This window comes from Rhyacophila brunnea, unplaced genomic scaffold (assembly GCF_057557595.1).
Source record: "Rhyacophila brunnea isolate RB1 unplaced genomic scaffold, BYU_Rbru_1.0 scaffold_23, whole genome shotgun sequence".
Taxonomy (NCBI): Eukaryota; Metazoa; Arthropoda; class Insecta; order Trichoptera; family Rhyacophilidae; genus Rhyacophila; species Rhyacophila brunnea.
In genome coordinates, this window is record NW_028232893.1 from 26,479,019 (window position 1) to 26,494,869 (window position 15,851).

General features: G+C 36.5%; 1 protein-coding gene across 1 annotated transcript in view; it reads right to left on the bottom strand.

Moving 5' to 3' along the window:
- Nucleotides 1-694: 694 nt before the first annotated feature.
- The window catches only part of LOC147069774 (RRP12-like protein), a 33,186-nt gene continuing 18,029 nt past the window's right edge, over nt 695-15,851 (bottom strand). Inside the window, exons 12-18 of the mRNA XM_085950533.1 lie at nt 14,193-14,574; nt 11,511-11,716; nt 10,574-10,869; nt 9,855-10,031; nt 8,038-8,212; nt 6,571-6,705; nt 695-903 (exon numbers count right to left, since the gene is read on the bottom strand). Coding sequence (XP_085806659.1) covers nt 792-903; nt 6,571-6,705; nt 8,038-8,212; nt 9,855-10,031; nt 10,574-10,869; nt 11,511-11,716; nt 14,193-14,574 — 1,483 coding nt within the window. The 3' untranslated portion in view covers nt 695-791. The remainder of the gene's footprint in view (nt 904-6,570; nt 6,706-8,037; nt 8,213-9,854; nt 10,032-10,573; nt 10,870-11,510; nt 11,717-14,192; nt 14,575-15,851) is intronic.

A 15,851-nucleotide genomic window follows, 5' to 3' on the forward strand; every position in this document is an offset into this window, starting at 1 on the left:
AGATCGGACCGCCTTAGATGGCCGAACCATATACACAGGATGGATGAGTCACGCATGACAAAGAAACTTAGATTCGGGAAGTGGGAAGGCAAACGAAAACCTGGTCAGCCTCGTACAAGATGAAAGGATAGTGTTGAGTTGGATTTAAAGACATTGGGTGTTTAAAGCTAAGTACCCACGCACTTTCTTGCTCAATGGTTTTACGCTCATTCAAACACGTCTGAATGTGTGTACTATTCGCTCAATGTCTTTTTGTTCGATATCAAGCAAACAGCTCGATGTGAAAACGATTCAAGGGCCGTTATTCTTACTTGATGTTTGACAGAAATTCGCTCAAGCATGTCTCAACTTGTAGCACTTTGACTGAGTGACTTGTGTCAGGCTGGTCGACCGTGCTTCCAAGTCAACATGTTCGATCGAGCGAAACCGTCGGGCAAGAGCATGCGTGAGTACTTAGCATTAAATGGAGGGAAGTGGCTTTAGACAGACCTGGATTGAAGCAGATGTTGGAGGAGGCAAATATAGATGGAAAAATATAAACAAATAAAATATATTTTTTTCCTTTATATCTGCCAACAAAAACATGTGATAACATTAGGTAGTAATTATAATTTACATATTTCATGTATCTTTCCACATGACAAAATCACAGAATACAAAGACAGCCAGCTTGACAATAGTTGCTTTTTTTCCCCTCCCTATAAGGCTATCGAATATTTTTATACATTGTCAATGTGAGAGAATAATTAAATAGAGGATTAATAAGTAAGATAAGTTATTTTTTAAATTGATTATTTCTTGATCTTAACCCTCATTTTGGCTTTGGATATTCTCCCAGCAGCGGCGCCTTTCTGAGCCCCTCGCATTATGTTATTGAATTGTCCGGCATTTTTCATCTTTTTCCTGTAATTAGAAAAAATAAATTGAAGAATTTCCGTACCTATATGGCAGAAGCATATAAGTCATTTTTTCGCATTTTACAGGAGAAGGTTTTTAAGGTTTAAAGAAGTGTCACAAATCAGAATATGATGGAAATTGGATTGTTTAATGTTATTATTATAAAAAAACTAGTATATTTTTAAAATATATTTGATAAAAAAAGAAAATCAAGCAATTCAATGAGTTATTGAGCATTTAATGACATATGAGGTTTTGGCATAAAAATATTTTCAACATTTTGACATATCATTTACAATAATAGATGTTTTATTATAGAAAAACTTATGAAATTAAAACAAGAGCATGGAAATTAAATGAAAACATGATAAAATTAAACTAACAGTGATAATAATATTGGTAAACAGTTGTTTATGAGTATTACTTATAGTATGTATATAAAAAAATTAACAAGTATTTAAATTTATATAAAATGTATGATAAACTGGATCTATCAATGGCAATAAACTGATGAGGTCATCTTTCTTAGATTGATTTATTGGCAGAGGACCGTTATAGTATTGCTTAATGTTAACAATGTTCCTTCTTCCTCTTGTTGTACGTCGTAAATGAAGTTGAAGAAATGGGTCATCTTCATGTAATGAATATTTAAATTTTATTAAACCAAACTCCTTCTCATACCAGAACGATCTAATTTTGTTCCAAACGACATTTTCTCCAACTGTATTAATTTTTCGCTTCACCAGTTGATTAGAAAGAAGTCTTGAATAATTGTAAATTTCATCCTGAGACATCTCTTTACCAATAAAAAATTTCTTGCCCCTTACTGTTCTAACAAACTGATACCAATCATGGGGAATATTAATTTCTATGTTGGAAGTTTTCTTGGCTTTTTCAACACGTGAATGGTCAGTGTCACATGGGCCTGGGAGCAAATATTTATGGTCCATGACCTGGATAGTTGGTGATGTACTTACAAAGAAAGATAGAGCTGCAGTTATTATGTTATTTTTATTTTGTCCCGGACAAGAATCAGAGGATGCAATAACATTTTCAACAGTTGGACTTAAGGTATTCAGAAGACTTATCACACAAAACGCTATTTCGTTGGCTCCTCTTGCAGCTATTCCCTCGTGCCACATATAACATGAGGTTTGGTTCGATGTGCAATTTCTTATGGTCAAATTATATGTGTACAATTGTCTTTTATAGTACACTATACTTGAGTTAAGAGAAGGCGTTGGCAAACACTGCTGCAGATCGAATGCTAAAAAAGCAATTTTACCTTCAGATTGGAGAGCTTTGGTCTTATCGTTTTTTTTTTAATTCATAGCCTTCATCTGCCACTTGCAAACTTGTGGGTTTCCAATATTTGTTTTATTTGTAAATCTGTAGCACATTTTAATTGAATATTGTATGTATCACAAGTTTTTCATGTGTTTTTGTAAAGTACTTTAAATTTATATCCGGCGTTTTTAAAAATGAAGCATACATACTATATGATACAGGAATCATATTTTTTCTGTTTGCATATAACAATACATTTCAAACATTTTGGATATGTTTAGCTGCCCAGACAGGTATTCTTTGGATGTGCGACGACGTGAATAATGACTTTCATGTTTAGGAAAGCTTTCTATGTGTGCAGTAACTTCGTCCCGTTCGTTTGTTTTCTTGTTTATGGGTAGTGTTTTCCACGGTTATCATTACCTTGTTGTTTTTATTTAATAAAAACAACGATACAATGCAGTTCCACCATGAATTGACAGTAAACAAAATAAAAGAAATTATCATTACCAATAAATCCAAAGACATGTTGAAACATTTTTTTGCAAACTTTATATTCCAGTCCCTCTGTATTGCTAATTTTATAAATTCAATAAAGACAGCTGCCAAAAATGCAGAATACCATAGATAAGTCTGCGCATGTGTAATTTTATAATATGCCAAAAGCGTATATGTCAGACATATATGCTTTTGCCTTGTTAGAGTTTGAAATTTTATATTATGCAAAAACGTATATGTCAGAGATATATGCTTTTGGCTTATTAGAGCTTGACATTTTATGACATGTATTGTTTTTCCAAGTCGTTTTACGAGAAATCTATAGGTTTTAGAGATATATGCTTTTGCCATAACATAAAGTAGGCATTTTTTGATATATTGGCATTCAAATCTCAAAATCGCCAAAACACGACTTATATGCTTCTGCCATATTGGTACGGATTTGTTCCAAAAGATTCGGTTACTGTAATCAACGCAAAAGCGTCGATGACATTGAGCTACTTTACAAGCAGCTAGTCGGCGAGTTTAAAAGCGGGCGAGTCAGCTAGTGCGATTGTGATGATGACACACAAAACTTTCCACTCGCTCAGAAAAACACGCCAACAAGCTAACAAGTTGAAACCGTCATTTTTGGTACTATTTGACAGGACGTATCGAGTAGTATCAGATCGGCCCACACGCCAACGAGTAAAGTAGCCCAGCTTTCAACTTTTCTCGGTAGATTATTTACAATCTGCTTGTTAGCTAATTCAATGATGACACTGGGCGAGTTTACAAGCAGATTGTAAATTCGCCGGTATGTAGCTTGTAAAGTAGCTCAATGTCATCGAGCCTTAACCTAAGAATTGCTACTATCGTAAAACCTCAATATAACGGACCAATGCGGGTGAGAGGGTGTCCGTTTAAGCCAAAAGTCCGTTATATAAAAACACAAACAAAATCCTATTTATTCATCTTCGGATGATATATCCAGACACACCCGTTGTGGAGTGACATCGATGTACAATGTCGACGTGCTTGCTTTCAGTAATTTTGCTTTGAAAATAGAATCAAGTTTTGTCAGCACTTTTGAAGTCTTGTTTTTTATAATTAACTCTCATTTCGTTATCTGACAAATAGTCAATAAATGTTATTAGATGCGATCTTATCACTGATACCTTTGTTTTTGGGTGTGTTGTTTCTTTTTCCTTGCTATCTTCACTTCCATCATCATTTTACAAGATTACAACTTCATCTACTTCTAACCATTGTAAACATATTGAATGGATTAATAAATGCATCCATTCACTTCGAGTAAACAAATTAAACTGGTGTTCAGCTGTGTGAATTAACAGCCAGTGTTTGAAACGTCAGTACTACGTTCAGTCTATGAGCAGACGGCTTTATGACTCGAATTAGAGCGCAAGAAGTATGACATGATTACTATGCGCAGAACATTATTTACAAACGGTACATGTAGTTTTTGATATTTTTAAGAATAATTTCGCGGTGATTAAGGTAAAGGTGATTGGGGCTCCATTCATTGTGCGGCCCATTGGTATTCAATTTTCAATTTATTTATTTTTTTAACATATTGTGGACATTACAAATTATAAGTTTAAGATGTTCACAACATGACATTTAGAAACAAAGATATATAAATATAACAGTATTACATAAAAAAAGAGATAGATCAGTAGATAAATTAGATAGTTACAAGGAAGTACACCGGATGAGTTAAGCAGACCCTATTTTAAGAATTCATAAAACAACGTCCACCTAAACTCATTCTCACGTAGGTGGAATATATCAACACCTGAAGCAATTTCCTTGAACATAGTTATTGTCCTCCCAATTGGCATTACCAGTGGCAGGTTGGTTCTACACCTTGGGAGAATAAACAACTGATGGTCTCTATTTCTAAGATAGTTATCAGGGACACACATGTCAACACTGCTCAGAATGGCAGAGTTCTCATTTATAACTCGTATAAGTCGAAAAAAATACGTAGTTAAATAAAGATTTCTTCTAAATTGTAGACTGCAGTATGTAAGCATGCCTAAGAGAAAGTCAGTTGGATAAAGCCACGGATAGTATCCATACAACCTCAAGTAAAGGAGTCTCAAGAATTTCTTCTGTACCCTCTCCACCATAAGGCCATACTTCAATTGATGCGGTGCCCAAACAATAGACCCACTCTCAAGTCTGCTTCGAACTAAAGAATTAAATAAAAGTTTTAATACCGTAACATCTGAAAAGACCCGGGAAGTACGCATGACGAAGCCCAACATTTTAAGCACTTTGTTACAAATGGTAACTATATGGCTAATAAATGTCAGTTTACTCTCAAACGTAATCAATGTTCAAATTCTCTCTGCAGGCAGTGTGTAATCAATGAGGTTTCATATCGCTGTTGTATAACAAGACTTATGGTAGTTAAAACCGACAGTGGATTCTGTAGAATTATGTGCGCATGTCATGTATCTCCATACAAGGAATTGACAAAAATTCATAATACAGTCGAACTTGGTTATTACGATCACGGAAATAGTGAGATCTCGGATGTAATGAGAAAACATTCGTTGACATTTTAGTATATGATTTTCTCCATACATTTATTCACTTTTAAAACGAGCTACTTCTCGGGTATACCGAGCAAAACTGTTTATGTGTCGATCGTTTAAAAACATTTTCGACCCTAAGCAATAAAATCTGACCAGGCAGCTAACTAGACCGATGCTGCCGGAATTGGATTACGTTTATGACACTAGTTAAGTGTCTAAGTACCTAATTGGTGTTTTCGCCGACAACATTGAAAAAGTATCCACGCATATGGTCGAAATTGCATGTAAAAAATCCAAGCTTTGTGAAGTCAGTAGGTACCTACTGATACCAGATGGAAGTCTCCCACAGGAGACCACCTCAAAGGACGGACCGAAACATCAACTTTCCCATACCCCTCAGCCTACGTCCACTCTTCGCGGTTCTCGCAACCCACGGCCGTGCAAAGCCCGCCTCAAAGAATCGTAAATTCAAATTCGTCAGCGCTCCCACCAAAACACAGACGCGGCCTGTCAAAAACGGTCGCTCGCACCGCCACTAGTCAATTCGTCGGTAAAACAGAGAGCGCAGCGCGTTAATGCCGGCAATCTGACAGTGGGACGCGCGCGAAAAGCTTTCTCTCGTATCAGACGTCGACCAGCCAGGATCCACAAGCGTCTGCAGCCCAGCCAACATTTCCCGCCAAAAAGACTGCATCGCCACGCCGCAAGCACTGACTCTCGCCTCGGATGCCAAGCATCAATCAGCAGCCCAGCCGCGACACCACGTTTGCAGCCCGCCAAAGCGCCAATTACCAACCGACCGCAAACGACAATACCCTGTATCAAATACGATAAAATATACCAGCCTCGACACCATACACCGTGCGTTTCTGTCTCCCACCCCCGCTTTGGCCTTGACATTATCACGGCCTGCTATCTCCGCTTAAGAGCGCGCAGAAGGCCGGTGACTTCATTTCAATAAACAACTTCTTTTGTAGTTTATGAATGCCGTGCTTGTTTAGGGGATTTTTACGATGGTTTTCAGATTTTTATGTTCCATGCTCAAATAGAATGTGGTGCGAAAAATGTTATTGATATTACGAGTAATGCTTATAACGAGCAAATTCAGTCGGTCCCATCTTCCTCGTAATAACCAAATTCCACTGTATTATTATCTTCTTGCTAAACTAAATCAAGGCACTATTATCACAGTGCAGCCCTGGCAAATAAACCTCAACACAGAAGTATGATAAGCCGTATATTAGTAATCTCGAAAATATATATTGTAACAAATATATTAACTTTTTAGCAGATGCGGGATTCGATCCCACCGGTCAAAGTTGACAAATTGATTTATAGTACATACCGTTTATTTAGAGCACTTCTGGCTAATGGTAGATACGCGTACGGATCCGGTTGACCCTTCTTCTTCATGTCTCCCTTGGCTTTCTTCGTTCTGTACTCCGATCCAGTACCTGACTTCACAGACGCTGCTACGTTCCTGCAAACATAAAGCGAAAAATATTTTAACCATCACTTCTGTTGATTAAATACAATAATGCATTATTAAACAATTCAATAATATATGTATACAGTACACTCTCAGTAATCCGCCGCTCGATTATCCGACAACTACTCTAGCTCTATAATTCGCCGGTATTCGGATGTAAAATTCAGTAATCCGCCGCATGCCTATATTAGCTGTCCGCCGTCGAATATAACGTAGCTGCGGCGTGGAACAACCTACCGGGACGAGCAATAATTTAATTGTTAAAAAAAGCTGTGGCCCTGCATGAACAGATGGTGAAAACTGGGAACTGGAAGACTTAGTTCCATTAGAAGAATCGATTCAGAGGGCGACTGAAAACTCAGAGCTCACGTGAAATCTTTTAGAAGAATGCGTAGCAAGAGGCTTGGATTCTGAGGATGAAGGCAATAATTGTCAACTGACCGCAGCTCATACAGTCAAATCAGAAGATGCACTAGCTGGGACTGACGAGTTACCAAATGGCCAGAGGAAAATAATGCAAACGTCAACACATTCATCATGTTGCATAAATTACGAAATGACACAATCTTCCAACAATATTCAGAAAAAAACAAACAAGACTGAACAAATGGTTGCGTTAAATAATTCACTGTTTAATATGTATGTAGTTAATAAACTTAGTTTATAATTAATTTGTATAATTTAATACATAATCGATTTTGATCATAAAAAAAATCGTAAGTTGCTAGGTAGTACAAATTTCTCAATGAAAACTATTTTCACGAAATTGTATTGTATTTGTATTTATTGACTATAATCCGCCGTTTTCACTAATTGGACACTTGTCTGGTTTTTGGGGTGGCGGATTACTGAGTGAGTACTGTATACAGAAAGGGAAAAGTTGCTTAAGTCAGTCCAACCAGCCACTAGGCCCATCCGACCTGGTCTTTTATTGCTTTAAAAATTTTGCAGCAAAATACTGAGAACTTGAAGTTTTATATTATGTTATTATTTAATTTTTATATTTTCTTTGTGTTCCTCCCTCCCATTCTCCCCTTCTAAACTTAAAGTCATGTAAACTCAATCAAAGCAAACTCGAGTGCAAGGCGACCTCAGTCTTGGGCAACTGCTCCGAATACATTCCCAGGTACAATTAATTGATGATGCTTCACATCAAAAACGTAGGGTCTGTGATACTGCCGATTAAGATCGGGTGTAGTGGAAGACAGGTTGGTTTGGAAGGGTCGTTGTTTGTGTTCCATATTTAGAACAATACAAGCGCAGTTGAGGAATTTTAAAGATAATAAAATGTTTATGGCAAACAGCTAATGCATGATTTTTTACCTATGTATTCCTTTCCCTCCAGTCTTGTATTTGGGCAGGGGTTGTGATCCTCTTGATGTGGTGACACTGAAGCCGCTCCGCCCACTTTTGCTGCTGCGGGTGTCGTCAAACTTCCGTTTCTTGCCAGCCGTCAGGGGCATCGTCTCCGCCTCTGACCCATTGTCCGAGTCTTCATCTGAAATTCGATTTACTTTGTTTACTCATAGTGATAGTTTTGCGCATCTCGTGGTTGAGGGACGTGACCGCTGTGATTGGGGATGACCAGGAGGTGTAGATGGAGAGTTATCAGGAGGAGAGATGAGAAGTCGAGATTTGGTGGTTGCTCCGATGGTGGAGGAGCGAGTTTTATTTGCAGCGTAAACAGTCAGTACAAAAGTATGTTACAATACTTATGATACTGTTCCGAGGTCCGAGCTCGGTGGAACAAAATGCGGTGCGAAGCAACTGACACTAAGATTATGATTGATACTAATAGGTATTTAGACTGACTAACTCATCAAGCTGCTAATTATATGCATGAATATTCGGTAAATTGTGAGTCATTGTTGATAAAGCTTGCAATTGAGAAATCTGCTGGCCTCAGCATTATTGCACTTCGAACGTTTCGATCCCATCGAATAATGTCACGCGTGTAGAATGTGCTGACTGTAGATGCGACGATTGAGCAATAGTTTAAATGATTTGCTAATTCTTACTGTCGAAATAATGCTGACAAGGCCTGAAGTTTTTGACTGTAACAATAATATGTATCTGTTTGATTATGTAAAGAATAAAATTTGTAACAGCAGTTCCCAGATTTCTATGAGCCGGTTCGTTTGGAAGGGCCCTTATATTCTTCACGTCCATTAGTGAGTTTTTCAGCTTCATAACATATCTTTCCTCCACCTTCATAGAAGGTTTTCATCAACATCTTTGATTTCAACTACGCAATCCTTCATTTTTTGAAACACAATAAAATGCAACCATACAATACATTATTTAATTTTACAATTGGATAATAATTTTTGTCACTTAAATATGTAGGGACGCATAGGCACTTGAGGTGGATCAGCACAATTCAGACTATGTAAAACAGAACATTAACCGATCAGCATCTGTTCAAACGTAAAACAACTTTAGATGAGGAAACAATCTCTAATACTAAGTATGTATACAGTAAAACCTCGTTAATAAGAACACAGATAATTCGAAATTCACCGTAATTCGAAATTTTCGCAAGAAAGTCATTTGAACATTATTTTCATATAAAACCATACATTTAATTCGAATTTTGTAATTCGAAATGATTTCAGAGTTCTGGCATATAAAAATATTCAATAAATCGTCATGCCAGTTATTGAAAATTGTGACAGACTTTTCTTAAAACATCATAAATTACTTATTTTAAGAAGGTAATAAAAATAATCCTGACATTTTATGACCCATTAACAAACACGGAACCGGAAATGTGGTAGGCACATCTATGATCGTGAACGATATTAATGAAAATGAAAATAAAAAAAAAATTAAAAAATTCAAAATTTTTATATTTTTCCCCCATACATTTCATAATTTTTTTTCGATTTTCGGTCCCATGAAATTCGTATTAACGAGGTTTTACTGTACTCAATGTGTCTTCTTTAAATAAATGAATAAAAATAAATATGATCGCCGTCTTCAGGAGGAACCGTTTATCTTCAAGGTCATCCAGTTCATTTGCTGCTCAACTTCCCTAGTTTCGCAATTACACCCCCATTCCAAACAGTCGACTTGGTTATATCGAAATAATTGCGATTAATAACTATAACAAAACGATTTATGTAGTTGTGTTTATTTACCCGAGTCATCTGAATCGTTCCTATTTCTCTTTTTGTTTTCACCCTCATCGCTGTCGGAATCATTTTTAAAATTGAGAATAAGCTTTCCGTCGTGCGATTTTTTGATTTCTCGAGATTTCTTCTTGGATTTTTCTAATAGGTCACCATTGTCGCCTCCCCCTCTGCTAGGTTTAGTTGCTGAAAAAATAAAAAAAAAAAATCATAAATCAACATTAGGTATTTGTTATGTAAGGCACAAAGCCTACAAAGCGTGGCAAGGCGTCTTATTGTCGTGTGACCACTTACACAAAATACTATGTAAACTTTTAACATAGTACCAGAGTGCGAGCGGTCTATTTTATTGCCACGCTTTTCAATAAACTAATGTTCGGTTATTTGTGATGTGATTCATGGTCAGTTTCTAAACAGAAATATAAAAAAAATTGGTGCGTGTACTCTATGACAACATCTATGAACTAACATGCTCCTCCTATTTTTAACCGTACTTCCATTATAAACTAACAAGCTCCTCCCATTTAGTCGACAACAGCGCCTTCATCACGTAGCCAAGAAGATGTCGTCGTACAATACTTATGTACGCGCGTTAGAAGTTATACTTCTTTGGCGTAACAAAACAAAAACAAAACTCGCGATAACCTAGATTCTTCGACTATTTCTTAATTATCTTATTAAATTACACACTCAGTAACTCATTATTATAAATTTGTAAGGCAACATACCTGTAATATGCCTAGCCGAAGTGGGGTCCATGAGATCCATAATATTATCGGCATCCTCCCGAATCCAAGTCTGGTTTTTCTTCTTATTGGGTCTCCCTTTCGCCCCTTTCGTTCTGACATTGTCGTCCTCGTCGTCTCCGAGGTCCAACTCTGAGTCAGAGTCCTTGAGGATCTCCTCCAACGTCATGGAGGATCCTTTCACTTGGATCTCATTGTCGGAATCGTCATCTTGGGACTTTTGCGCCTTCCTCAGTTCCCGCTGGCGTTTCTTTCGCGAGTCCATTTTCCTCATGTACCTGGATGATTGCATGGAAACATTTACTACAAATATAATTTTCTAGTCTAGATTTCTATGACCAAGATGCAGATAATGACATGAATCACTATCCACCATTTACACATTTATTGGCTGATTAACGCTAATGCTATGATGTCGACATGCTTATAAAATCTGCACATGGAGAATAGTAACATATGCGTCTGACGGATAATCTGAAAATCTGACATGTCATTTTTAACCAGAAATTAAATGAATATCGTTTATTATATATACAAATACAAAATACTATTATTATTAATTATGTTATATTATCAACAATGTTGACATTTCCTACAGTAAACAGACATCATTTTAGTAACATACAAACTTCTTGTCATGTCAATAAAAAAATATACGAATTCAGTATACCTATTTTCTTACAAGGTATACTGTATCCGCAGTGTGTCAATTTTACTGATTCAAGTAACCTTTTATAAGACAAAGATTAAAAAATATCAAGTCTATAATACCAACTATTAATTTATAATTATTCTATTTATATTGTACAGTTTTCCTATTTTTTCAGTGTTATTTATTGTAAATATCGGGATTTTTTTTTTTTTAAATGGCAACAATAATGATTGCGGGCTAGTCCTTTAGGTGTGCTTTGATATTCACCTTAGTTTTCTTTGCATGCCCTCGTCAGATTCAGGAATCATTTTCCCAACCGTATCAGCACCATATTTCCTCATGAGACGCGTCAAGAGATTTCCCAGTTCGGTCCTCGCGTGCCGTTTGCAGTCATCTGACATTTCCGCTATTGACCTGAATATCACAGGCAGGCTGCCGGCTACTAGAGGCGATGGCAGTGATTTTGTATACACCTATGAAAACAGACATGTGTCAATTAGGCCATATTGATTTTGAAATTCGTCAATATTATCACCTGCAACGGCAAAATATTTAATAAATACGTGCAACTTCTTGCATGCGGCGATGTAATTAATACAGTTGTCAGTTTGGAATCGGCTTAATGGCATTACTAATTAAAGTAAATACACGCCCGTGTTTTTCCGTGTCCGGAAACTTGTACGTATGCAGTTCGCCGTATCATACTTCACCGTGAAATGTTATATCGGAAATATATGGACGTATACTAAAGACTGTCCAACCTCTTTGGGTCGAATAGTACTGACATAAAATTCCTGTCTAAATAAAATACGGTTTTTGTCGGTTTACACTTTACCTACAGGAGACCAGCAGCAAACAAATTTTGAAAATAGCCGATATACTGGATTATTATTTGTTAGATTAGGTTAGGTTTTTATTCTTGAATTCATGAAATTTTGCCAACATCAGCCATAAAAATTGAATTAATGTTCATATTGAATCTAATACACAGGTTCCCAACCTATAGGTCGCGACCCGTTTTCTGTGGGGTCGCCAACTTATAGTCAACTAAAAAAAATATTCACTATAATGCAATTATTATTTTTAATGGTGTCTTGAAGTTTGAATAATTTCATGTGTAATCTAGGTACGCTATTCTGTCACAGTTGGTTGAAACATGTGTTGAGAGTTTGGGAGTAATGGTGAAATAAATTAAATGTTGAGAATGACATGAGGTTGGCGTTAAAACAAAAACTCACCCGCGAATTTTGATGCTGGTTAATAACATGCAATTTCAACCATCGCATTAAATTAATTAAAACTAAAATTATACTAAAAAAACTGTTTTCATTGTTTTTTTTAATTACCTTATTAAAAATGCCTTTTTCAATTGCATCGGGGTCGCGGGTCACATGGCTTTTATAAAAAGGGGTCGCCACCCGGAAAAGGTTGGGAACCTGTGATCTAATAAAATTGGAGACCGTAGAGTATACGTTCATCTCTTTCTGATAAGAAAGCTCACGGCGAACTGTGCCACGGTGAAATGTTTTACGTACAATTTATATGTAACCATGTTTATCATGGTATGGGAAACTACCTAAATTAGGCATTTATTAAATTGGTACTGTTCGGTTATACGGAATACAGCGGAAAATCATTTTGAAAATAGCCGATAAACTGGATTATTTGTTAGTTTAACCCATTGATATACTACTGGATGAATAATATGCTTCTTAAAATGACGCCCGATTTTCAGCGACTCGGCCAGTGTTAAAACTTACTGTTTTAATATCAGCGGACTTAACTCGATATAAGCTCACTTAATATTTGTCTCGAAAACGACCTGGCAATAATTATGAGTAAGCCCGATCTAGCTTGCATCTTACTCTAACTAATAGTCAGCGCATGACGACTTGCTCTATCCGCTCAGACATGAATTTTTGGTAGCTTGCAAGCTTTGGGTTGCAGACATTCTTAGGGTCACTATTCCAAGAACGCAAATTAGTTTTACAGCCACGGCAATACGGGTGAAATTCGGGAATCCATGTTAACGGTCTTAACGCATTATACCTACAAGGAAATATTATGACGATATTCGTAATATCTTCTTTTGTGGTACATTTTTAAAATGACACTTGTATGGGAACTCCTCATCTAGTAGTATATCCATGGTTTAACCTAACCCAACCTAACCTAACCCAAACTAATCGGGTATTTTTAAAATGTGTTTTCCGCTGTATTCCGTATAACCGAACAGTACCATTAAATTAATCGTCAACAGTTTCATTTTGTGAATTGACGTACAAGTGAACAGAGTCAGAGATCAAATGCTACTTTGTGTCTATTTTCACAATGAATTGTAGGCGTGCTTATATACAGCTTGGAATCATGAACATTAACACTGCAAAATAAAGAACCCATTTTTTTCCAAGTACTTTAAAGTATTTTTATTACATAAAATAGTATTCTTTTAAACCTCTCGCTCTAATGTTTTAGAATATAGTCATATTTCAGTACATGCATGTGCAGTGGTGTTATGATTTTTTACATTTATTAATTTTTAAACGCATTTATAAAACCATTAATATAATTTATGTCGACATTATTATAGTGAAATATTTACGATAAAAAATTATATTGATAATCTCTGTGATCCCAAATTTGACAAGAATTAGGCATTTTATTTTTCAAAAAATGGGGAAGATTTACACATTTAAAGATACTGATTGAAAGCTATGTCTTTGACCATTTAAATGTGATAAACATTCTACGAATAATGTTTGCTTTATAATAATTATCGACCTAAGAATAAGGTAGTATTTTTTTTTAAATATACCATTTCTATTAGCATTTCCTAGTGGCTAAGCTACAACATACGGCCGTAGCCATAAATTGACAAACGATAAATGAAGTAGGGAGTAAGATCATGGTAACGCGCGTGTTTGAACAGAATAGGATACTATGTAGTACCTTGAAAAATGCCACGCAAGAAGACACAACCTGCCTGTCAGCTGTCTTAATCATCTGGCAGATATTCTCCATGACCCTCTGAAGGTTTTCGATACCGAGGGCAGCGGAAAAGTTGTAAGTTGCGGATGCCAGGCACCAGATAGTGGCCGTGATGACGGTAGGCGACCCCTGTAGTCCTGTCTCCAACATGGCCGTGAAGTGATCCAGCCCATTAGCCTTCGTTTGGAGAGTTTCTCCGACAGTGTTGATCAGGTCGAAAGCGCACTGCCGGCATTTCGAGTTGATGTCTTTCGTGCATATGACTGCTTCCGGGAGGGCGCTCTTTATCAGTTTGCTGTCCTGGTCGAGGTGAGGTTGGGATTTTATTAAATGATCTATGCACCTGAAAACGATAGAGAAAAAAATACAGTCAAAATCAAAGATCTAGGAATATAACTAGAGAGAGTCATATGAGCTTTTTTTCCGACCATGTCCAATTCTAATAAGATCATGTAGACCTCCAGAGCGGAGGTTTGTATTGACAGATTTTGTTTTTACGAGAAATGGATGTCAGCCACTTGCTCAACCTATTAGGTCCATACTCTGACTCATACAGAAATTGAAAAATAATATGAGGCGTCTAATTCCAAAAAGCGATAAGTCCACATTTGGTCAAAATCGAGAAAAAAATACGCACGTATTCTCTATATAATTTTACACAATATGTATTGATTTATAAATTCCAAAACGCGACATAACCTTACGAAAAAAAATATTTTAAGTCTCGATTTATTACAAAAAGCGCCAAGTCCATTTTTCATATTATTTAAAGCCTGGTTGATTTCGCGCGTGTTTAAGTCAACCTATAAGGGAACGTTCAATATTGAAAAGAGCGTCTCCCATGCTGTAGCATCTGGTAAACTTATGACAGTGCCACGGAAATATGTGCCTTATGCGGGATAAATTAAAAAGTGAAGTACAAGTAGCTCTAAGTCCAATTTTATTTTGCCTATATTTATTACATTTAAGAGTTTATCGGCTGAAACAAATTGCCATTTGATTCTAATTTCGATATAGGATACAACGGGAAAAAAAATCTCACGTTAAAACAAATAATTGAAGCTAGAAACATAAAAATGTTGTTTCCCGAAAATATTGAATTGTGGACTTGTCGCTTTTTGTAATTAGACGCCTCATATGTGTACTTACCAGACCCAGGATTCGAACCTGGGAGCCACGACGCAATAGGCCAACGCTTAAGCCGCGCGGCCACCAAATTTTTCAGTATATTCGTAACAAAAGAGTTATGTTTGATTTTAAAAATAAAAAATGTAGTATCATAGCAGAATGAAATGTGAGGAGGTATTCGATTTGATTAAATGCAGCGAATCTAATACCACATTTACATGTGCATGGGTTTACTGCTGACAGTACGTATTATCGCGGCCATAACAAGAAAATGCACGTATAAACATGTTTTATCATGCAAGTTTGCATGCATGAATTATCTAATTTGATTTCAATATTTTTACTTTGTTTCATAACTATTGGAATCCCAATATTTTTTAAAGGTTAATAAACTAAAACCCACGGTGGCCGTGCGGCTTAAGCGTTGGACTATCACGCCGTGGGTCTCAGGTTCGAATCCTGGGTATGGCAAGTACACATATTGTTTTTCAA